Source organism: Primulina eburnea, chromosome 9 (assembly GCF_022965805.1).
Source record: "Primulina eburnea isolate SZY01 chromosome 9, ASM2296580v1, whole genome shotgun sequence".
In the NCBI taxonomy this organism is placed as follows: Eukaryota; Viridiplantae; Streptophyta; class Magnoliopsida; order Lamiales; family Gesneriaceae; genus Primulina; species Primulina eburnea.
The window spans coordinates 33427111-33451468 of record NC_133109.1 but is presented as its reverse complement, the minus strand read 5'-3'; the positions used below and the strand labels follow the sequence as shown (position 1 = coordinate 33451468).

The following is a 24358-nucleotide window of genomic DNA, read 5'->3' as shown; positions in this document are numbered from 1 at the left end:
TTTATCACCATATGTATGTCTCTCTTCAAACGAGGGTGGGCTCCAGCCATGCTTAAAAATAATTTTTTTTATTAGTTATAATACAAATGAATTGTTTAGGACCAACAATAATCTTAGCATATACTAAATTTTTTTATTTAACCCAAGACTTGGTCTGACTCACTGTCTGAAATATTTTTGTGTATACTATAGTCCCACCTATTTTCTGAAATATATTTGTGGGATTTTCTTTGTTTGATTTATAAAACTATTTTTCGAAAGAAAGCGAAAGCAGATGAAAAACATCTCCTTCTTCACGACATTTTCTCATTCAGTTTTATTAGCACTCGCTATAAATTTCAATTTTTATATGTATTTTTTTGTTTCTTTAAATTAGATTTTGTTTTTTTGATCTGCTTGATTTCATTGATGTGTGCGACTGTGGGAAATAATTGTGAAGTGAGCCTTTTGATATATTTTTTGAAATAATTCCATTTAGTTTTCTATGCCATTTTTGCATTTTCTTAATTGGAAATGTAAATGATGTGTAGTGATTCATTTGTAGAGTATAAATTTTGATTGTTTCATTTAGAAAATGGAAATGGACATTTTTGCTTTGAAGTTCTTTCATTTATTTTATCAAATGAGGTGTTTTTTATTAGTTCACATGTGAATTTTTTCGTGGTGTGCTCGATTATTTTAAGCATCATATCTTTTGAGTATATTGTAAGGATATCAATTGGAAAGTGTCACACTTGAAGATTGACTTGGTAGTGTTCATCCCCAATCTTTATATTATATTTATATATGCTGGGGCATGTTCGGGGAATATGAAACGCTTGTATATATTTATTTTGAATAAGCTGTGTACGTATGCATGTTTATTGATTGATGGTTGTAAATAAGATATTAATTTACACTATTTATATAATAAATTATTTCGACTCATGATAAATAAAAACTTTAAACTAGTTTCCGCGATGTTAATAACGATTAAGAGTTAACGACCATCAACATATATATATGATATCCGATCACTCAAAATAACATAACCAATAATCACGCTTCAGTCAAATGCCACTAAATAGGAGCTAAGATCCATGGCTCACGCTACAAGAATGTTGAAACAAAAATGCTAATGCACTTGTTTGTTCTTTTGTATGGTATGAAAGAAAGAAGTGTGCTATATAGTCAATGCTTTAACAAAAGTTGAGAGTATAATAAGTCCTTGCTAGCCATGATGTGATCGAATCTCACACAAGTATCCGGCGGATCGGAACCCTCTGGATAGAACTTGAGGACGCTTAGACCGATATCGAGTCCCAACTCGTGCGCTTTCGATGGGATCAGCAAATTCAGCAGTCGAGATTATGATCGTTTTCATCACCATGTCTAGCTAGCGTTGGCATCATATGGCTATGAGCCATAAATGGAAGAAAAACTATCCCCCGGTGGTCTCATTTTCCATATAGTAACAGTTGGATAAAAGAAATAGTTGATCAAGAAAACTACTTTTGTTCAAGAAAAGAAGAGAAAACTACCAGCGAAGTATGTGAAATAGATAATATGGTAGAAGATAGAGAATTTCTGAGAAATCAGAATTTGAGTACAAATGGTGAGTTGTGATGGAGTCGTGGCTAATCAGTTAACCCGACGGTTGCTCGTTTTGACAACTTCAGCAATCTTATTTTATATGTACAAGCTCCGGATCGGGTCCTTCGGGCATGAAAGCGCATTTCTTTAAATCACATAAGTCGCATAAAGTCTTACGAAAACGTCAGTACGGGACCCGGTACATCAAATCCAACGGCGTGGATTTCGTTTCACGGAATCAAGGTTTAATCCCTAAGCTCAAACAAATAATAACATACGCCGCCGCAATATCCCTCGAGTTTTTGCAGTGCGCTGTACAAAACTGCGCTTCGTATCTCTCCGTTTTCACTCTCCGGCGTGCCTACGTCCGGCGTCAGTTTTGTTGCCTCTCCTCAGTCGGACCTCCGACGTATCCCTCCTTCCCTCTCCTCTATTTTCTTTTATAATCATAAAAAAAAGTATCTCGAGAAAAAATTCGAAATTCTGAGTTGAGAAGTTGTATTCGGCCTTTTGTTTCCTTCTTGCTTCTCTTTCAGCCTGGTAAATAAAACGAGGAGAGGGAAGCTATTGAAGAAAAAATTTAAAAAACTAGAAAAATCTTAGAAAAGGAAAAAAATCATCGATGGCGGCTCAGGTTCAGATGCCACCTCAAGTACAGTTGGTGAACACCACGCCGTCCGGCGGTGCTCCGTTCGTAACTTCACTGTACGTCGGAGATCTAGATGCGAATGTGACTGACTCGCAACTGTACGATCTGTTCAGCCAGGTGGGGGATGTGGTGTCGGTTAGGGTTTGCAGGGATTTAACCAGCCGACATTCACTTGGTTATGGCTACGTCAACTACGGAAGTACTCAGGATGGTTCGTATTCTATGTCGTTCTTGACATCTATTAATCAATTCAATTCTATCAGCCTCTTGTGAATGCCCTTTGCAACGTTCATCGTACTCGTCCTTGCTATAATACATTCAATCAGAAAGTGGAGTCGGAAATTGGAGTTGGGTTATTTTAGTGACATGTGACTATAGTAATCGTTAATCTCCCAAAATAGGATTTGAATATCAAATTTAGGATACATAGTATAGCTTGTATGAAATCTCATACCAGTGTGTCAGATTTAAATGTGTGGGGCGTAGTTGAAGGAATTGATACATGGAAGCAAATAACTCTCTGCGTTTATTACTTTGTTATTATACTTTGTGATTTGGCTTCCATGTTTAATGGCCTCATATTCGAGGTTTGCGATTTAAGTGGTATTCTGAATGGGAGAAGTGTGAGATCAATACAATGACTCATGGTTCTAGTATTAATTGTTGGCAGTTGGTGACTACTTTGTTAAGATTTGTTTCCTCTTATATTTTTCATTGGCTTGTTAAGTTTCTAGTCAAGTTTGTATTGCTTTTATCAGCATTTAAGTTCTTTCATTGTTCATTCAGTTGCAATTGTCTTCGTTGCATAATGGGTAACTTTTTTTTAATACAATCAAATTTTGTTAATAAATGGTAAATGTAACATTTAGGATAAGATATCCTTTGTGCTAATCTTTTGCAGAATAAGATGAAGTCCCTTTCCTTTAGCTTTGACCCCTGTTTCTGTATCTAACAAACCTTTCTTTTTGATAGCTGAGAGAGCGGTGGAGGAGCTGAACTTTACTCCTCTCAATGGGAAACCCATTAGGATTATGTATTCTCATCGAGACCCTAGTGTACGCAGGAGTGGTGCTGGAAATATATTTATTAAGGTATTATTTCCTCTCCTTCACCATTATTCTTGCTGTGGATTGTCCTGAAATAAAACACTTGATTAGATTCTGTCAATGTTGGTTTTTACAGAATTTGGACAAGGAAATTGACCATAAAGCTCTACATGATACATTTTCTTCATTTGGGAACATTTTGTCGTGCAAAATAGCAACAAATGCGTCTGGTCAATCAATGGGCTATGGTTTTGTGCAATATGCTAGTGATGAATCTGCCCAGAAAGCTATTGAGAAGCTTAATGGCATGCTGCTGAATGGGAAGCAAGTCTATGTGGGACCCTTCCTTCGTAAGCAAGAAAGAGAGATGTCAGTTGACAAAACAGTATTCACCAACGTGTTTGTGAAAAATCTTTCTGAAACAACAACCGAAGAAGACCTTAGAAAGACATTTATTGAATTTGGATCACTCGCTAGTACTGCGGTAATGAGAAATGAAGATGGCAAGTCCAAGTGCTTTGGATTTGTTAATTTTGAGAATGCAGAAGATGCTGCTAGAGCAGTTGAATCCCTTAATGGACATAAATTTGATAACAAGGAATGGTATGTCGGGAGAGCCCAAAAGAAATCTGAGAGGGAGGTTGAATTGAAACAACAATTTGAGCAGAGCGCACAAGAAGCCGTCGACAAATTTCAAGGATTGAACCTGTATGTCAAAAACCTAGATGATAGTATTGGCGATGAGAAACTCAAGGATTTGTTCTCTCCATTTGGTTCAATAACATCATACAAGGTTTGCGGTTGGTAACTTGGTTGCGTTGATACTTTATCATATAGTTGACTGGCTCTTCTAATTTGTTCTAATGTCTATACAGGTGATGCGAGATCCCAAAGGTATAAGCAGAGGATCGGGCTTTGTTGCATTCTCATCACCAGAAGAGGCTTCCAGAGCTGTGAGTTTGATAATGATTTATTGCTTGCTCCTTCTTCGCTGCCCTTTTCACCTAGTTGCCTTTCAATTAAAGAATTTAACAAAATTGGTTTCAGCTTTCTGAGATGAATGGTAAGTTGATTGCTGGCAAACCACTTTATGTTGCCCCTGCTCAGAGGAAGGAAGATAGAAGAGCACGGTTACAGGTAGACTTGTTGGTGTTCCTTTTACTTTTTATATATTTTTCACCACCCCTGTGAGAAAGATGGAAGTGGAAAAGCTTATTTTGTTTGCCATCAGATCTGGAACTATCTGTATTCTATATCTTTATGGAGTATCCATTTTTATGTTCCATGAATGGATTGTTTTTTTCCCCTTTGTTGTTAGTCTATGGTAAGTCTGTAACTCTAGGGGCATCCTTTATATACCCTGTGAATCACTGCGTGGAAGTGTTGATCTCCCCATTTTATTGTATCCAGGCTCAGTTTGCTCAAATGAGGCCCATGACTATGGCATCTACTGTCAATCCTCGAATGCCAATGTACCCTCCTGGTGGTCCTGGTCTGGGGCAACAAATATTTTATGGGCAACCACCACCTGCCATTATCCCTCCTCAAGTAATTATGCTCTTCACACTATTAAATGCCATCGGATAACGGTGGCTTTATGGTACTAATCATTTTAATGGAAACAGAACAGAAAAAATCTGATCTTGTTTTTCCTAAGATTCAATCAAAGTTCTCATAGTCCCAACAAATGCAATGGACATCATTCATAACTTGCTTTTGTTTAATGGAAGCATGACGCTGAAGATTGAATGGCTGAATTTTGAATGGAATTTTTCTTTAGGAATAGCCTATAACTGATTTTAGATGTAGGATATTTTTTGTGACCCAATAGGTTATATAGGTATCAGTGAATTTATTTGTGCTTCATTTTCATCTCAGCATGGATTTGGTTATCAGCAGCAACTTGTTCCTGGTATGAGACCCGGTGCGCCTCTCATGCCGAATATGTTTGTGCCTCTGGTTCAACAAGGGCATCAAGGCCCACGGCCTGGTGGTAGGCGTGCCAATGCTGTGCCAATGCAGCAAGGCCCACAACCAGTTATCCAGCAGCAGGTTTGTGGTAATTTTGACCTATATGATTTTTGAGTAGTCTCTCACTGGTTAATTAATTCCTACTTTGCAGATGCTTCCTAGGGGACGCGGCTTTCGCTATCCTCTTGGGCGTGGGATGCCTGATGTTTCCATGCAAGGTATACCTGGAAACATGCTTCCTGTCCCATACGAAATGGGTGGTTTGCCATTGCATAATGCAGGAATTTCTCAACCAATTCCTATTGGAGCTTTGGCATCTGCACTTGCAAACGCTTCCCCCATCGAGCAAAGGACTGTAAGCATTTTCTTTACATGTTTCATGTGAAGTGTCTGATCTTTCAACTTTTAAAGACTTTATGATGTGCTGACAGTATCATCTCTGCTGTGCAAATACTGTAATCTGTATACTGTATGTAGTGAAAAAAATGCTCCTTTTTATTTATCCTGCAGATGTTGGGAGAAAATTTGTACCCGCTTGTGGAACAACTGGAGCCTGATATGGCTGCTAAGGTGACTGGCATGCTTCTGGAAATGGACCAGACAGAGGTGCTGCACTTGTTGGAGTCTCCAGAAGCTCTTAAAGCTAAGGTCTCAGAGGCAATGGATGTTCTGAAAAATGTGTCTCAGCAGCAGCTGAGCAGCCCTGCTGAGCAATTGGCTTCGCTGTCACTTAGTGAATGAGCTTCTAGTTTTTTTATACAAAGTTGGGTTGGATAATAATACTGACTAATTTGGTTTTGAAACTAACCGTTTTTCAGTGCTTTTACTGTGAGATTTCGATTCACCTCTTGGATGATTTTGTGGTGGTAGAAATTGAATTTGAGTTGAAGTTGAAAGTCGTCTGTGTATTTTCTGTTTGAAATTACATTTAATTTCATATTTTGTGCATATATTTATTTACTATTATTTATATACACAAGCTCAAATACTTTCAGGTATTGGTGTCATGTAACGCTCAACAAGGAATGTCTGCAATTTTATTGTGTTATTTAATGAGACATTGTCTTTAAACTTGACTTCAACCTGCCATAACTCCACGAGGGTATTTGTTTTTATGCTTGATCCATAATTTGAGCCAATGATAACCACCCATGAGTCTATGTTGAGAGGGAATTTCCCAATATATAATCTCAGTAATCATTCTTAAGCCTATTCGACTAAATCTCTTCTTAATTAGCTTATAGTTTTTTTTATGGCTTACAAGTTTTTAAAGTATAATATAAGTTCAGATATTTTACTTTCTAATTAATAATTAATTATGTGTTCTGTTCGGATGAAATCAGGAAACGAAAGTGAGACTTTTCATTTGAGGATATTATTATTCAGTTTGGTAGGATTGATTGTCTCACAGATAAAGATTTTTGAGACCGTCTCACAAGAGATTTACTCAAGTTTTTAATTAAATTACCTTTTTTTGAAAGTGATAACTTTAACCTCACAAGAAAACTGTTAAACTACTCTTAACTTGCGTTTTTAATAAAAAATCAATGTGCTGAAATTTTAGCCAATGAATAAATAAAAATCAAATATTTTGTTTCTCAAAAAAATATTAAAAAGACGGATTTACCTTCATAATTTTCCTCATAATCTTATAGAATTTTAAATTTTTCACGAGTTCAGATATCTTCCTCTGGAAAGTCATCTCGAAGTCAGCATACCTGAAATATCATGGCTAAATAAAAATATCGCTAAAAATATTATGTAATTGTCAACTTAATTAAATCATTAATATTTAGCATCTCAAATTCCATTTTCTTCCAAATCTCAGCGCTCCATTAATTGGTGCCACTTTTAGGAACACAAGGTCGTCAACTGCGTATTCTAGATCTAGATGATGTCTGTCTACATAATTTTCTTAGCGGTCTGTGCAATTCTCATCCTGTCTCGAATCCTATTAATAGCCTATGTTGTCTGCCTCACAATCAAAAGGCCTAACTCAGCTCGTTCACAAACATTGTCCCAATGGATGGGCGTCCTACACTTTTGCCCACATAGTGTCTCATAAGGAGCCATCTCTATCGAAGTCTGATAGCTGTTATCATGTATGAACTCGACAAATGACAATTTCGTATCCAGCTTCCCAGAAAGTCTACCACACAAGCTCGTAATAGATCCTCCAAAATATGTATCACTCTTTCAGAGTGTCCGTCTATCTGTGGATAGAAAGTTTTGCTAAAAGCCAATTTCGTACCTAATGCTACAAGCAAACTATTCTAAAATGCTGGTGTAAATTGGAGATTTCTGTCAGATACAATAGAAACTAGAATACCATGTAATTGACAATTTTCTTGATATATAACTCAACATACTTGTTTATATTATAAGTCGTATTCACGGGTAAGAAATGAGTTGACTTGATGAGACAATCTACTATAATCCAGATGGAATTAAGTCCATGCAAAGTTCTTGGTAAACCAACCACAAAATTCATTGTATGCTCTCCCATTTCCACTCGGGTATCGAGAGTGGTTTTAGTATTCTAGCTGGTATCTGATGTTCGACTTTTACCTGCTTACATGTGAGATGTTCAGAGGCAAATCTAGCATTGTCTTGTTTCATCCCTGGACATTAATACAACTGCTACAAATCTTTATACATCTCCGTACTCTCGGATGTAAGGAGTACGGAGACATATGAACATCTGCCATGATATCTGTTCGAAGTAAATCGACGGTTGGGAATGTCTCTGTTTCGTAATTTGAGGGACTGTTTGATATGAATGACATAGATAATATAATAATTTATAATTATAATTATTTGAACATAAATAAACAAGAATGTGTAATATATATATATATATATATATATATATATATATATATATATATATATATATATATATATATATATATATATATATATATATATATATATTTCGACGTTAAATTATTAGATAATTGGGTCCAACTCACTGGAACATCAATCGAAGAAAGGGATTGAAAAATTAACCATTAAAATGGCACATCTTATCAAAACATATAGATGGGCTCGAAGATAATATTTTCACTAGTTGTATCTATTTTTCAGTACTGAGTAGCACGATAATGTCTAATGGATTCATTAGCTGAGTTATGTTTGTGGTGATATATTTGAAATCAATGAATTTCGATTATAATTTTAATCATGCAATGCAAACCTTAATTTCTAGTCCTATGCACCATTGATTCAATACTAGTGAATTTTGTTTCTTTTAGGTTTTGTTGTGAAATGAATTTGGCAATTTACTTTCACGGTTTCACTATCGGAAGTCTTTCAATAAATGTAAAGATTGTGTCCACCAAATCCATTTTTTAGGATCAAATTATTATAGGGTATGCCTGAAAGGGAAAAAAAGTGTTTTTAGTCATATATATTTGTCTTTTGTGGTTTTATTACTTTGTGTTGTTAAATTTCAGTCTTAGTTTTGTATATTTTAATTTTGATAACTTTACTTATTTTCCACTAAAATGCTGATGTGATATGGTTGCATATGCTTCGACCACATTGTCGTCACATCATAAAAATGACTAACATCGTAAAAAATAATGACTAAAGCTATAATTTGACAATATAAATGATAAAACCGTTAAAAAAATAACCATGATTAGAAATTAAGCAATTTCTCTTGAATAAAATACAATTGAGACACAAAAAGTTGAACTGATATGTTATCAGCAAAAAAGAACAGGGAATAACTATTAAAGATTTGGTCTTCCCCATTTTGAATCGTATGTCATTGACATCTAGCTTTTGTCATTCGAATCAAAATAATGCCATCAATAGGAATTCCCTTGTTTCTTGTCCTAAGTTAGATACTTGAATTCTTTTGCTCTCTATTCTTGTTCTTTTATTGCTACGTTTATGTGGTGCAAAATTGAGTTTGGCATTTTGAGGACCATTCGGTATATCTCAAGGGAAAAGGCCAAAGCCCGTGTCAGAATCCACAACCATGTGCCTCATAAATAATTCATCATCAAAGTAGGAATAATATTCATATTCATATCTATTCAAAAAAAAAAATATATATTCATATTCATAAAAAAAAGGTAGGAATAATAAAAAAAATCACTACTTACAAACAACTTTGTCTCCCGTCCATTCACTCCACTTAACATTGATGACAACATATCCTCTAATTTAAAATCATGTTTTATCTATCAAGTTACACACTTGGACAAAGTAATTTTTAAATCAAGATAATTATTGTAAATCTACGAGGAGATGCTTCGATTTATGTCAGAATGTCTTGCAAATGTCAAGGAATCCAGCATTTCATTCTAAGAAGAAATACATTGAAGTCCAATTTCACTTTGTACGGAAAATACTAGAAGAATGAAGTGTTGATATGCAGAAAATCCATATAAAAGATAACATAGCTGAAGTTCTGACCAAATCAGTGAAAATTGAAAAGTTTGAGTGGTGTAGATCCTCAAGTGACCTAGCAAAAACGTAAGTAGAATGGAATGACAAGATTGAAAAGATGTATGGAGATGTGTTTGATTTTTAATCAAATATCCAAATGAGAGAAATATCGACAAAGTTAATAAAGTAGTTGCCTGCATCGATCGGCAAAGTTGAAAAATTAAATGAGGTGGTTGGTTGCAGCTGAATTTTCAGACGAAAGACGCGTATTATACGTGTTTTAAGAGAGACCGTGTTCTCTTTGGAAACACAGCGAACGATTGTACACCATCTTGATGTCCAATTTATTCTTTATTTTCATATTTATTATCTCAAATTGTTGAACGTGAGATCAAGAACCAGGAACGGAGAGCTTTCCCCCCTTTTTCCACCAGACTCTTTGGTCTTAAGAATTAAGACCGCTTGTTTGACCATAGACACACAAGCAGACATTCCTTCAAGAGTCGAATTCCAGCCACAATGTGTCACAATCGCCCCACATGGGTGCCCATACTCTTATAATCAGTTCTTTTCTTTTATCCTTCGCTGATATACATCAGGCACGAAATCGTTGTGGCTTTTGTCATTTTTCTATCTCCTCACAATCCAGATGAAATCTTGGCCAGATTCCTCTAGCCCGATTGCGGTTTCGCATAGTTGAGTGGTGGTGAAACTCACATTCGAGTCGAGCCACGCCTTGATTTCATGTTCATCTGTTGCTGATTTCTTCCCTCTCCGTGCTTTAGTTTTCAAGTATATTCCTTGAAAACTAGCACAATAGTTGGTGGATCAACATTAGATTAATAATAAAATAAAACCTTAAAATTTCTTATTTTTAGCAAACAAAGGTTACATATACGTGCGTTACACAACATAATTAATCATGGATTATGGGAGATTAATTAATAATAAGAACTGGGGTAATTAATGATCAGCTGATACGGCGGCACAGGGTGATCCCATCGCCGACGGGAAGCTGACAAATCTCTATCCTCGGATCAGCCGCAAGCGCCTTGTTGAGTTCCAATACGAAGTCTCGATAATACCTGACATACTTCCTCATCGGTGCATCGGGTGGGGCCACCACAGACCCGTTCCACAGGGTGTTGTCGTACCCGATCACACCACCCATCTTCACTAGATCAATAAGCCTCTTGTGATAATTGATGTAGTTGTCCTTGTCCGCATCCACGAATATAAAATCAAACGCCCCATTATGCTTCCCCTGTTTTCCATTATTTTTTTCAAATAAAAAAATTATATAGGTGTCATTCTCGTGCCCAAACAACTAATGTTTTTAAAATAAAAATAAAAATAAAAAACAACATTGTGGATTAGTGGGGAACATAATTCTCATTTTTTTGATGGTCCTATTGATTTATTGTTGTGTCCTAAGGGACCCCAAAGTTAACTTGTGAAGTCAGCTTTGAAAAAGTTGGTGTAGTGGGTTCACAAAATGGATCTGCACGCCAAGATGCTACTTCTTTATCAAAAGTCAATACAAAAAAAGAGGAGGGGGGGGGTGGGGGGTGTGTGGGGGTTAGTAAGTGGACTTACATCTTGAATCATTTGATCAAGAACAGGTAAGGCAGGACCCTCTCTGAAGTCAATTTTGTGGGCAACGCCAGCCTTTTGGATTATGGGCAGACCCAACTCGTAATTCTCTCTATTAATATCCATTGCCAATATCTGCACAAGATAATTATTATTATTAATCACTAGAGTGGGGAAATCTCATTAAATTCCACTTCGATCCCGTCTCAATATTTTAGCCTACCTTTCCATCATGAGGAAGAGCAAGAGCAGTCGCTAGCAGAGAGTAACCGGTGTAAACGCCGATCTCCATGGTGTTTTTGGCATTGATCAGCTTCAAAAGCATGTTCAAGAACTGCCCTTCATCGGCCGATGTTGTCATAATGTTCCTATATATATATATCTCTCGAATTAGTAAACATATCAATTCAACGCAAAAAACCAGATATAGGAAGATCAAATGAATGTACGTACCATGGGTGTTTGGCAGTCACTTCTCTGAGCTCTTTCATGGCCTCTGGTTCTTTGGGATAAACGCTTGTTTCAAGAATATACTGCAGCATAACATTTCAAGGTTCATTGACTGAAACTTTTTTATTTGACGATATTGCTTCTTCTCATAGAGAACAAGAGATGTATATTTTCTCGGAAAAAAATGGTCCGAGCGTATGTAGAAACATTACCTGATAGAGAGCATCGCTTTGCAAGAGACTTTTGTGGCCAACTTCTTGGTGTCTCCCCGCTTGGTTTTCCTTGGATTCACCATTTCCTCCCATTTTCCTTTGATATTTGTTAAGTTTTTCTAACCTTCACCCTTTTTTTCTCCCCTGCTTGGTCTGTAGTTGCTGCTGAATTGACTAGTAAAGTCATGGTGGAGGATATATAGAAGCCCAATACCGGTTCGAGTATCGTGACTCGGGAGTTGTTGGGTGGTGGTGGACCGGCTGGTTTGGTGTATATTTCTCGAAATGATCGTGGAGTCGTGGTGGGACCGATTTATGGGTCAGAAATAATAAGGATTGAAAGTTTTGTTCTTGATAATTATTATTTATATTGCATATGATGAGATATTTTAATAACTGGATATTGTTTTTATCGTATCTACAAATAAAAAATATGAAATTTAAATTATATAATTATGAATATATCTCTTGTGAAACGATCATGGCGATATTCATAAGAAAAATTAATATTTTTTCTCGGATAACCCAAATGATAGATCTGTCTCACAAAATACGTCTTACACAAATTTTTGTCAATAATTATTTAACGTGCGGATAAATTTCATTAATCGGTTGGTGGGATTGGCAAATGAAGGAAGGCAAAAGAATTTGGTGTTTGATTGGGGAAACTTCCGAGTTTGGACGCTGAATTCAAAGAAGATGTCAAGCATCAAACTTTGTTCGACAGTTCCATTTGTGTCCTAACTAATATTTATATTTTATAATAAATCAATAAATTTTCAATAGTTAGATTTAAAATGATTTTTTTTTTATAATTTTGGGGAAAATAAATTAAATCAACTTTCATAATATTTACTTCCAAACAAGTGGTTGGATTTTTTGATGGACAAAATCCCAACAGAATCCCACCAACCCATAACTTGGTGCTTTTTGCTTCCAATATGTAATTATTGTTTTTTTTTAATAAAAAAATTTGGATCAATGAACCGGATGCATGCAATTTCTGTTTGTTTTTCTAGGTAAGGTTGGTTAACATAAGAAAAAGGTTGTTTTCATCACCAACTTCATTGGGCCCTAAGGGGGAAGGTTCGATCCTGGGTGTGGGGGCAGTGCCCACACCCAAGATCAAGGGTTGAGATTCATATCGTGGGAAATAAAAAAAATTAAAAAAAAATAAAAAACTGGGCCAGAAAAAATTCTGGCCCTTGGATGTACCCCTACAGGCACTGCTTGTAGGGGTAGGGTGAAATAATCCCCCTAAGGGCGACAGTCGGTCCATTCTCAACCACCTCAACTCAATCCTCCTCTTTTTTTTTTTTTTTTTACAAAATTGATACAAATGAATCATCACAATATTAAATTACGGGTTATGATTCTAGCCGGCACTCGAGCAAACACGTCGCATGTGTAAAATATTAAATAAATATTGCGTAGTATAGATACATATGATTACGAGTATGTCTCTTGTGAGACGATCTCACGAATCTTTATCTGCGAGACGGGTCAACCCTACCGATATTCACAATAAAAAGTAATACTCTTAGCATAAAAAGTAATAACTTTTCATGGATGATCCTAATAAGAGATATGTCTCACAAAATACGACTCTTGAGACCGTCTCACACAAATTTTTGTCTATGATTAAGTATAATATAGTATAGTATAGTATAGATAGAGATCATCGGTTAGGTAAGAAAAATAATTCGGATTTGAAATGTTATAGAAACATGAAACTTGCGTTTTGTGAATATAATTTAAAAAATTACTTTTCTCTTGTATATAAAAAAAAAAAAAAAAAAAAAAAAAAAATTAACACGCACACCATAACGGGTCCATTTCCTCGGACTTTCCCTACCCGCTTTCGACTAGATTCGCTCCACTAGATGGACCTTTTTCCTCCCTTGGAAAAAGATCCATATTTTGACTCACGACATTTTAGCATTGAATATAAATCAATATAAAGCTTCTGGGCCGGTCTGCCCGAATGGCCCATTACTGGGGCATTGACAGTACTAAGCCCTAACTCAATTTTCTGGGCCTTTATGAATGAATATAGCTCATCCCAGTACTTGTAAGACCCAACCAATCATTTGTTGGGGTTGGACATTCTAAAATTTGACATGAATCCGTATTCTTAGTCCATCTATTTATTTTTTAAAAGTAAATTATTGAATTGCCTTTTTTTTTTTCTTATTATTTTTAATATTTTAATAAAATCGTATATCGATATTTAATTTATCTCTTCCATTTTTCAAAATAAAATTAAAATGACAGATTCCGCCAATACCATTATCATTTTGTTATAATATATTTACCTACCCAACTACATGAATAAGTTGTCCAAAAAATTAAATGCTTTACTTGATTAATATCTAACAAGTTAGAGTGAACATCGAACTATAAGTTCCAACAATTTAGAGTTCAACCAACCCTATTTATATCTAATCTTTTCGATCAAACTCCATAAAAACATATCGGTTTTTATAAAATTTGCTTTGTTTCCTAGTCAAAAATAAAATTCCCTGACAAATCTAAGTCCATAGGCCAACCAAACACGCTGGATGTAGACAAATATAAAGCACAATCTGTACCTGATAAGATATGATTAACATTAAAAATTGATATTTGACTTGACTCACAAAATCAAGGGCTCCAATTATCATATTTATATAATATATAAAATTAGGTAAAAATAAATAAATCATGCAAACACGGTCGGCGAATGAAACAGATAAGAAATATGAACTCAAGCAACAACTTTGAAATTATAAAATTTATTATGATAAAGTCAATTTTTCATCACAATATAATATATAAATTTAATCACTCTTATTAAAATCATACCAAACATTAAATATAATATCCTACGTCTTACTTATCATTAACTTATCTTTGTATTATATATCACGTGTTTATCTTATCATGTGTACCGAACTATGTCTTATGAAGTGGGTAATGTACTAATTATGTCTTGGACTTGGAAAACGCGATTTTAAAAAAAGTCAATTGCCCTTAATCCTTTAAAGAAATAGTAGATTAGCACTAAAACAACCACATTAAATTAAATAATAATAATATAATATTTCATACAATAAAGCCTCACCATTAGCTCCGCCGCTTATTCTCTCGCCTCTTTCACACACATGGCGAGGCGACCACTTTAGCTTGTCTTCTCGTGGATGTGTCATCCCTTTAATCTCTCTTGCATGTGAAAGTAAGCGTCTTCTCACCATTAAACACCTAAAAAAAGTGATTAAATTCTGGGAGTATTTTTTCTTTTTTACTGCAAGAAAATACCGATTAAAATAGTTGAGATTTCTTGAAACGCTTCTCACTCTCCACCAACTGCCCTTTTATCAGAAACTCCATCGTAAAGAGAAGAAAAAAGGGAAGGCGTTTGTCCTGCTCCAGTTCCTCCGATCATCCGCTCTCCGCCGGTTTTTTTCTTGACCCATTCGACAATTTGTTTATTCTCTTGAGTTTTCGGTTTTTTATGCGTTGTCTGTTGAAATTGCGTGGTTCTTTAATCGAATTTGTTGGATTGTTTGATTGAGATCGAAAATCTTTGGAAAAGGGATCTTCGATGTAGGGTCTGCGATTGTACGATTTACTTTGTTGTCCAGTAGGTTACAAATTCGAAATTTGTGTTCTTGATTGTTAGATGGGCAATATTTATTGTTGAAATTTAGTATTCGATCTTTGATGGATTCAAAGTTTCTACTAGTGGGTCATTCAGTTTTTGACGTAAAATAATTGGTCAAAGTTTCTAACTTGGCGATGTTCACAAAGTTGCAATCTTTTCGTTGTCTATGTTCTGCTATTTATTGTACCGGATGTCGTTTTTTTTCTTGCTTCTCGGACCCAAATACGTTCTTGGACTTTGAATCAGCTGATGATCTCCCTTTGACATTTAATAAAATAAGAAAGTTTGTGGTTTATCTTAATTTATTTGCTATTGTTTGAATATAGCTCTTCAATATACACAACTTTGGCTTCTGCTTCCGATTGTTTATTTGACAATTTTAAAGCTTCTTTTTTATTTGATCTTGTTCGTTTCTTTGGGTGGTCAATTTCAAACTAATTATGTGTCTGAGTCGAATCTGAATAGCCATTTAGTATCTTTGCCAGTTTTTTTAAGTATTGTTTATCAAAAATCAAAATTCTTAGTTACTGGAGTATAATACCACATTGTTTGGCTTGCTTCAAGTTGACAAACAACCGATGAAGTTGCATTCTTTGCAACAATTTCTGATTCTGAAGTAAATTAACTTTCAGTTTGCCTTTTTATGCAAGACTTGTTCTATATGTTAATGTTTTTAGAGCTGTGTTGTGTATGTGTTGAGAATAAAGAATTTTTAAAATGGCAGATTATCTGATGCCTGCAATTTCTCTGTTTTCAGTATGACAGAGACACATCTGAATATTTGATCTTGTATGTGTTCTTTTTTTTAATCCCATCCCCTTTACTGTTGTGTCTTGCATCAGAGTGCCTTCATTATCTTTCTTATTCGGCTGAAGATCTGTGCAAACTTTTCGGCAATATTTGGCAGCAGTTCTCGGCTCTATAGAATTCTGAGATAGAATAAGAGATATGCAGGGGGAAAGAAGTTCCCTTGATTCTTTCCCTGAAACGGTTGATTTGAATCAGGGATCTATTCCCAATGACAGCTCTGTGGATCACTCCGCTTCTTGGGACAACCTGCTCAATCCAGTTCAAGATCGACTATCCGGTTACATGGTTCCCTCTAGTGGCAGTAATATTAGTTCCACAAATGCTGTTAGCAGTCGTGCTCAGAGTTTTAGTGGTTGGGCCCAAGGTGAATCCAGCTCCAGTGCAAATAATTCACAGGACCGAACTTACGATCATTCAAAAATGAGGCTTGGATGGTCATCCTCGTTTGGTCATTGTTCCGAGACTGATGCAAGGACAGACAATTTGTCTTTTGAAGCATCTGGTTTCAGCAATTCTAGTTATGTCGGCAATCAGGTGACTGGAATCCTTCCTACAATGCAAAATTACAGCTCCATTTTTGGTTCACAGGATGCAACTTCAAGCCATGGACCTGCGAGGGAAAGTGATAGCCATGGAATCCTAGGGGCTACTTTACCTCATAATCTGTATAAGTCTGGCCAATCCGAGGCAGTGAAAACTTCGAATTTTTATGCTTCTTCCAGCATAGCAGCTGCTTCTGGAAGTTCTAGTTCATTTTTCGAAATAAATAATGCATCAGGTTCATCTACTGGTCCGTGGGGTTCATCCTGCAAGAGGAAGAATGTTGAAGGTAATTCGGGACAATTTTGTCATGGTGGGAGTTCGAGCTCGAATCAGCCAGTGGAGAACATGAAGCAGAATCCTATCCATGGTTGTTACTCTAGCCCAAGAAGTTTAAGCATATCATCTGAACCTCTGAATTCGTCTCTAACTATTCGCTCAGAGCAACTAAATTCAAGAGGGGTTGGAATGAGTAGAGCAACCCCTGCTACTTATCCTTCAAGTGTTCCAGGAATTCCAGAAAGCTCGGGCAGAAATCCTGTTGGAAGATCGAATACCAGACACCATGATTTGGTTCGATTTGATGCGGCTAGAGGCATTCCTTTGAGACGTCCTACTGCTTATGCTACCCAGCCGCTTCCTAGACCTTTCTCAAGTATTGAATCTTTAGAGTTGAGATCACCAGTTGTACCGCCAATAAATCCAGGCAACACCCTTAATCAATCTCATATATTACCTGCATCTGAGGATTTAGGTACACATCCTTACCCTTGGAATAGATCTTTCAGCACACGGGGTGGCAGCTTCTCAAGGTCATCTGTTCCCTCTGGAGAAAGGGGTCCTACTGTGCATGATGATGTCAATGCCAGAAGCTCTATCAGAAATAATCCCGATTTTCCCATGCTCGTTTCTGTTCCTGAGACGAGAAATGTTCCACAAGACCAAATTGACTGGAGTTTTGCCCCTGGAACTTCTACATCTTCTAGAAATCCTTCATTTGCTTCCCGGATTGGTGCAGGTTCTGGTGCGCGTGCATCTCCCGTAATCTTGTTGCCTCATCAGATGCAAAGATCTCAAGCCCATCAGAGATTCTCAGAATTTTATCCTTGGAACCCCACTCAAAGGATTGAATCTGACTCCGGAGTTCGGAGAAGTCCTTTTGTGCCTTTCCCTTCTGCCTCGTTTTCAGCAGACGAGGCACCGAGTACTAGTCTTGGACAGCATCAGTCAGATCAACAGCCACCAGCGTTCTCGATTGATACGACAAGTGATGATGCTAGCGGTTGGAATGCTTTAGCTGCTGTTGAGGGAAGGCATAGACTGGTATGTGCCCTTTATTTAAGTTGTAACTGATGCGATGAATACTTAAAATTTTCAAATAAAAAATTCCTTGGGTTTCTTTTAACATTTTTTTGGCTCTGAAAATCCTATGATCTGCACTGATGGATTATAAACCAAAAGTGGTAACTTTTCATAGAGTAACATTTAATAGTTTTATGGAATTAACCCTTTTGAGTTCTGTATCTCGACTTTAAGTTTTACTTTATTTCTGGTCCATTCATTGTTGCACGTACACATACTTATTCATGTTTACTTGGATGTAAAAAAAATCGTTGTGAAATGGCTGCTCTTTGTTTTTTCTCCTTCTTTCTGCCTCATTGAGTCTTCCCATTTGTGGAAGCATAGAATGAGGTATTTTGTGTTCAGTTCTTGGGAAATCTGACCATTGACGAAGATCCCATTTAAACAATTGAGAAGCTTTAGCAGATACTGTGAATGCATATGTTTCATTATTCATTTCTTTAACTACTTCCTATGCCTACTTGGTTCCTTGGTGCTTGTGATGAGATTCCTGTAAGTTCCATTGGTTTGTGCTAATTACACTTTGTCCTCTTTAATTTAGCAGATCCGTCAAGTCTTGAACGCCATGCGAAGGGGTGTCCACTTACAACCTGAGGTTTGTTCTGGATCAGCAATTTAGATTCATTTCATTAATGTTATCAAACGTTTCTTGCTTGAATTTGGGGAAACACTATTCTGGAGACAAAAGATCAAATAAAACAAATTTCTATTTTTTTGTCCAATTAAAAGTTTGGTCAAATAATTTTTTTTATAAATTTTATTTAAATTTCTTTTGAAAAGAAAAAGTCCAAGCATAAATTTATAGAGAGGGTATTTGCTACTAAATTTAAAAATAGTTATGCAGTTGAACTTTTTTTTATTGAAATAATTATAGAGTTGAACTTTTTTTTATTGATAACTTTTATATGATTTTCGAAATTACCAGATAATTTCTGTAGATTTAATTGAGTTTGGAGTTATTTATGGAAATTTACATGTGGAGCTGTTCGTGTCTTTTTATATTTTTTATCGAGGTTAAATTATGCTTTTAATCAATATTGGAGTCTCAAAATTTGTTTGCACGGCATGGTTTCTCATAATAAATAAACAAATATGCTGGAGTTTTTCCTATTTATCCTTCACATAATTTTCTTATTATTTGGAGTTAATGTTAGGTTTGGAAATAGACATTTGGATGCAGGCCCAAGTGAGATTTTTTGTGGTGTTTACTCTTGATGCGTAGATGGATGGTTTTTGAAATTCTTCAATTTTATAATTTTACTTTTTGGTGAATTTATAATTTCTAAAAGTATTGTTCGAATTTGCTTGTTTTGGAAGTACATGGTTGGAGCCTATATTGAAAAAACATGATGTGCACTCTCTTAACATATAGAGAGATATGCCTATGGAACCAAAGAAGTTGTCTCTGGTGATTGTGAACTGTACGGTTTGACTAGGCAGAATTTGCCACATGCTATCAAGACCTTCGGAATATTTTATCTCGGCTTTCTATGGCATAAGCAGCATGTGATTTTTCTAGGATAAAGGTGGATGATGTAAATATATATCAACCCCTTTTCAGGATTATATGCTGATCGACCCTTTTATTAATGGATTTGTGGAGATGCATGACCGGCATAGAGACATGAGGCTCGATGTGGATAACATGTCTTATGAAGTACTCTACTCTACTTTACTTTAATACTCTTTACACTCTTAGATTTTCAAGAGAATTTTTTTTGGTTAGCCAGCTCTTAACATTTCCCCTGTTTGTGATAGGAATTGTTAGCTTTGGAGGAACGTATAGGGAATGTTAACACCGGATTGAGCGAGGAGAAAATCTTGGCCTCAATGAAACAGAGGAAGTATAGAGTATTTGGTGTCGCACTGAAATTGGAACCATGCTGTATATGTCAGGTTAGATCAACTTGCTACATTTTTCGTTTGTATCCCATACTTCCTTTCAAAACGATCCGATTCTGAGTTTTTTCTTTTCCCGTCCACTCGACTATATCAGGAGGAATACATGGATGGAGATAATATTGGGATATCGGATTGTGGGCATGAGTTTCATGTCAACTGCATCAAGCAATGGTTGACACTAAAGAACTTATGTCCCATTTGTAAAACAACGGCTTTGGAAATTTGAGAAGAAAGCGACTTCTTGTGTGGCAAGCATGAGCTATTCCCTTTAAACCCAAAAGACGTATCCGTCCCTGTCGAGAACTCTTTGTTTTGCTTTTTAATCTTTGGTTTGACACGGCTTAAAGCATGCTAGTTCGACCCTAAAACCCTTTTGTTTTCCTACCCCCGAATCTTGTGGGTTTGAAGCATGAAAGGTTGTGCTTTCTGGGATCGAGTAGTGAAGCCGATAACTCTACAATGATGGTATAAATTTAAACTTTGTTTATTATGGTCACTTCAATTGGAAAAAAAAAAAACCTTGGTTCTATGAAATATTAGACGCAATAAATGGCAGTGGAAACATTTGTTGTATATATTCAGTTGTTTGACTGGTCTTTTAAGGCTGGCATCTTCTTTCCTTTGATTACAGGACAAAGATTTGAATTCTCTCTTATTTTAATCATGCAATGCAAACCTTTATTTCTAGTCCTATGAACCATTGATTCAATACTAGTAAATTTTGTGTTTTTTAGGTTTTGTTGTGTAATGAAGTTGGGAATTTATTTTCACGGTTTCACCATCACAAGTCTTTCAACAAATGTAAAGATTGTGTCGTCCACCAAATCCTGTCTTTCAGGTGCAAATTATTATAGGGTATGAATGAAAGGGAAAATCGTGTTTTTAGTCATATATGTTCCTCTTTTGTGAGTTTGGTTTTTTTACGTTAAATTTCAGTCTTAGTTCTGTGTATATTTTAATTTTGATAATTTAGTCATTTTTCACTAAGTGTTAATGTTGTATTGATTGGACATGCTAGGACCACATTGTTGTCACATTAGAAAAATGACGAATGTTACAAAAAATAACGACTAAGATTATAATTTGATAATATAAATGATAAAAAAATAACTATGATAAAAAAAATTCAATTTCTCTTTAATATAATACAATTGACACACCAAAAGTTGAACTGATGTTATCAGGAAAAAAAAAAAAAAAAAAGAACAGGGAATAACTATTAAAGATTTGGTCTTTTCCCATTTTGAATCGTATGTCATTGGCATCATGCTTTTGCCATTTGAATCAAAATAATGCCATCAATAGGAATTCCCCTGTTTCTTGTCCTAAGTTAGATACTTGAATTCTTTTGCTCACTATTCTTTGTTCTTTTATGGCTATGATTATGTGGTGCAAAAATGAGTTGGGCATTTTGAGGACCATTCGGTATATCTAAAGGGAAAAGGCCAAAGCCCATGTCAGAATCCACAACCATGTGCCTCATAAATAATTCATCATCAAAGTAGGAATAATATTCATATTCATAAAAAAAAAAAAGTAGGAATAATAAAAGAAAAATCACTACTTGCAAACTACTTTGTCTCCCGTCCATTCACTCCACTTAACATTGATGACAGAATATATATCTTCCAGTAAACTATGTTATTTTACATATATATGTGGTTGTGTGTGGTTGGAGTTTGGAGCATTTATTTATGTAAAGGTTGAGATTTCCAAGAAAAAGCTGAGTGCCATTTTTAAATGCAAGATCTCGTACATAACACCCAAATCTGGAAATTACAAGGCTTCCATTGGTGGCGTAGTTGACCAGTAAATTGACCGCTGAGCAGTTGGATGAATTCAGTGCTGCTGAGTTGGGAAGATTCCAGACAATGCCAAAACCCATCACCAATTCCTAAAAATAACTATTCTCGGAAGAAAATAATTTGGCAACCCAATGAAATTAAATAAATGAGCTGGGTCATTTCACTGAGAAGTAGATGCTTAGAGACATTTGGAATAATAATGTGTACTTATTAGATATTTTTAAAATAAAAAAACATAAGCTTGAAATGAGATAATAGTAGGTCATTTCATCCTTTTAAGAAAACTCATGTTAGAGCTACAAAAATAGATCGAGCCAACTTCACTCGAAAAAAAAAACCAAGTCATTAACATGTTCAAACGAATTAAATCGGATTTAATTAAGTTAAATTTTTCGAAAATTTTTTCATGCAAGTGATTGGAAGAAACACTCCCAAGAAAACAAAACAAAAGAAAAGACATGGTCCTGACAAAATCAGAGGATGAAATAGATATTTTGTGAGACGGTCTAATTAATATCTATCTGTGAGAGAGGTCAATCCTACCGATATTCACAATAAAAAGTAATATTTTTAGCATAAAAATTAAAATTTTTTATAAATGACCTAAATAAAAAATACATCTCACAAAATACGATCTGTTAAATCGTCTTAACAAATTTTTGTCTAGAGGCTGTCCCATTAGAGGTAGAGTAGATGCTACCTGTGGAGGCAGTGCCCTCACAGGATCTCAGTCATTGATTTTATATGGTGATTAAATCTGGGCCTTTGATTACTTCATGGGGTGTATGTGTGTTTAAATTTGGGCCTTTGATCACCTCATGGAAGCAGTGCCTCATAAGGTAGGGTGAAATTTCACCCCATTAGAGAGTCAAATAATTGACCGTGGATAAAAGGAATTTGCAAATTATATTTAATAAAGACCCTAATAACACGGATAGATCCAGCTGGCATTTGTGTGCGTCGGCTTCCTTTTAAATGACGGTCGGTAGTCAGCTGAAGTGATGCGTGGTCAAAGTTTAACACATAATCAACCAAAAGCATCTTTATTTCGTTTGTCACGCCCATTCTGACCGCATCTTTTTTGTTGAAATCGAATCATTTATTTACTATTAATTTACACAGTTCTCATTCCCCATATTATATATATAAACAAATTTTGAAACGTTCTGTTCTGTTGATCGATTTTACGAGATAAATCTTTTATTTAGATCATTTATTAAAAATTATTATATTGACAAAAATTATGTGAAATAGTCTCACGAGTCACATTTTATGACACATATATCTTATTTGAGTCATCCATGAAAAAATATGACATTTATGCTAAGAGTATTACTTTTTATTGTAAATATCGATAAGATTGACATGTCTCACAGATAAAGATTTGTGAGACCGTCTCACAAGAAACATACTCTATTATATTTTATGCCAAAAATATTACATATCATTGTAAATATGTGCATGATTGAGCCGTCTTATTATTAAAAAAAATGTAAAATCGTCTAACAAGAAACTCATTAATATATTAATATTCTAAATTTTACTATTAAATTTCCATTTAAATTTATATTATATATTATGGACATGGTCTGACAATTTTATTATGTTTTTATTTATTGATGAAGGGATTTTTTTATTAAAAAAAAGTTGTAAAAAAGGTTAATTAGTAAGATAAAAGTTAATTATATTAATATAACGGGGGAAATGAAGGACGATGTGGAGATGCACTATGCGTGTGGGAGGCACAGGGACTATGCGATGCCTGTGGTCAACCGGGCAAAGATTTGCGGTGACAGCTTATACAACCTTTGATTCCCCAATGCACGCACGTGTGCCAGCTAAGCCACACCACATTTTACTTTCCCAGCCTTTTCCATTTTATTTTTTGAGCTTCCCTCCCTTTTTATTTTTAAGAGTTTGTTTGGTTTCAAGAGCAGACACCAAAAATAAGTGATTATCATATTTTGGTTTTAAAAAAATCTTTATTGTGTGTTTCTTAAACCCATATTATGCGTTAGGTTCTGCTTAACTTAATTAAAATTCAAAATCCAGTCATTTGGTGATTTTGATTCTCCAAAAGTATTCTAACAAAATATCTAATGTTAAAATCACTGTGAGGCCCGGAGCCGAAGAGGACGGGGGTGATCGCCGGTGCCATGAGGTTCCATGGACAATGAGCGGCTCCTGACAGGCTTCTAGGTGGAGGGAACATGAACGAACCGATCCCACACCGGAATGAGAGGGATTCCGAGACTGTTCAATGTAATGGACTGTACAGTTGAAGAGGGCTTAAAAGATTTGATTCGTACTACTCATATCAAGAAGATGCATCTTCTTTTCGGAAGCTCATCACATAAGAACTTCAAAGTTAAACGTGTTTGGGGCAATTTTGGGATGGGTGA

The 24358-nt window shown here is 35.5% G+C and overlaps 3 protein-coding genes across 5 annotated transcripts; 2 read left to right on the top strand and 1 right to left on the bottom strand.

The window, feature by feature from the left end:
• Window positions 1-1841: 1841 nt before the first annotated feature.
• LOC140841882 (polyadenylate-binding protein 2-like) lies at window positions 1842-6204 on the top strand. The gene is made up of 9 exons (XM_073209605.1): window positions 1842-2432; window positions 3194-3312; window positions 3404-4060; window positions 4143-4220; window positions 4315-4404; window positions 4678-4815; window positions 5146-5319; window positions 5390-5593; window positions 5749-6204. Exons 1-9 carry the CDS (start codon window positions 2195-2197, stop codon window positions 5977-5979), a joined length of 1929 nt encoding a protein of 642 aa, XP_073065706.1. The 5' UTR covers window positions 1842-2194; the 3' UTR covers window positions 5980-6204.
• A 4281-nt stretch (window positions 6205-10485) lies between these two features.
• LOC140840617 (caffeoyl-CoA O-methyltransferase) lies at window positions 10486-12079 on the bottom strand. The gene is made up of 5 exons (XM_073207796.1): window positions 11895-12079; window positions 11686-11765; window positions 11456-11600; window positions 11236-11367; window positions 10486-10903 (listed from the first exon to the last, which is right to left on the bottom strand). Exons 1-5 carry the CDS (start codon window positions 11985-11987, stop codon window positions 10610-10612), a joined length of 744 nt encoding a protein of 247 aa, XP_073063897.1. The 5' UTR covers window positions 11988-12079; the 3' UTR covers window positions 10486-10609.
• Window positions 12080-14983: 2904 nt separating this feature from the next.
• On the top strand, window positions 14984-20797 carry LOC140841880 (E3 ubiquitin-protein ligase MBR2-like). Of its 3 annotated transcripts, XM_073209602.1 has the most exons (7): window positions 14984-15108; window positions 15255-15331; window positions 16380-18210; window positions 18791-18844; window positions 19811-19906; window positions 20008-20145; window positions 20246-20797. In XM_073209602.1, exons 3-7 carry the CDS (start codon window positions 16486-16488, stop codon window positions 20375-20377), a joined length of 2145 nt encoding a protein of 714 aa, XP_073065703.1. In that variant the 5' UTR covers window positions 14984-15108; window positions 15255-15331; window positions 16380-16485; the 3' UTR covers window positions 20378-20797. The 3 variants fall into 3 exon arrangements, with proteins under 3 accessions (XP_073065703.1, XP_073065705.1, XP_073065702.1); XM_073209604.1 differs by having other exon boundaries at window positions 15002-15331; window positions 18794-18844; XM_073209601.1 differs by having other exon boundaries at window positions 15002-15331.
• Window positions 20798-24358: the final 3561 nt, after the last annotated feature.

What these genes read in the sequence shown, in the direction of transcription:
- LOC140841882 (XM_073209605.1), top strand. Translation starts at nt 2,195, where the DNA reads ATGGCGGCTCAGGTTCAGATGCCACCTCAAGTACAGTTGGTGAACACC. An exon ending in CTGGAAATATATTTATTAAG is followed by an intron (nt 3,313 to 3,403) that starts GTATTATTTCCT and finishes TGGTTTTTACAG; the next exon opens with AATTTGGACAAGGAAATTGA. An exon ending in CTGCCATTATCCCTCCTCAA is followed by an intron (nt 4,816 to 5,145) that starts GTAATTATGCTC and finishes TTTTCATCTCAG; the next exon opens with CATGGATTTGGTTATCAGCA.
- LOC140840617 (XM_073207796.1), bottom strand. Translation starts at nt 11,987, where the DNA reads ATGGGAGGAAATGGTGAATCCAAGGAAAACCAAGCGGGGAGACACCAA. An exon ending in CTCTTCCTCATGATGGAAAG is followed by an intron (nt 11,368 to 11,455) that starts GTAGGCTAAAAT and finishes TATCTTGTGCAG; the next exon opens with ATATTGGCAATGGATATTAA. An exon ending in TTGATCAAATGATTCAAGAT is followed by an intron (nt 10,904 to 11,235) that starts GTAAGTCCACTT and finishes AATGGAAAACAG; the next exon opens with GGGAAGCATAATGGGGCGTT.
- LOC140841880 (XM_073209602.1), top strand. Translation starts at nt 16,486, where the DNA reads ATGCAGGGGGAAAGAAGTTCCCTTGATTCTTTCCCTGAAACGGTTGAT. An exon ending in GTGTCCACTTACAACCTGAG is followed by an intron (nt 18,845 to 19,810) that starts GTTTGTTCTGGA and finishes ACCCCTTTTCAG; the next exon opens with GATTATATGCTGATCGACCC. An exon ending in AACCATGCTGTATATGTCAG is followed by an intron (nt 20,146 to 20,245) that starts GTTAGATCAACT and finishes CGACTATATCAG; the next exon opens with GAGGAATACATGGATGGAGA.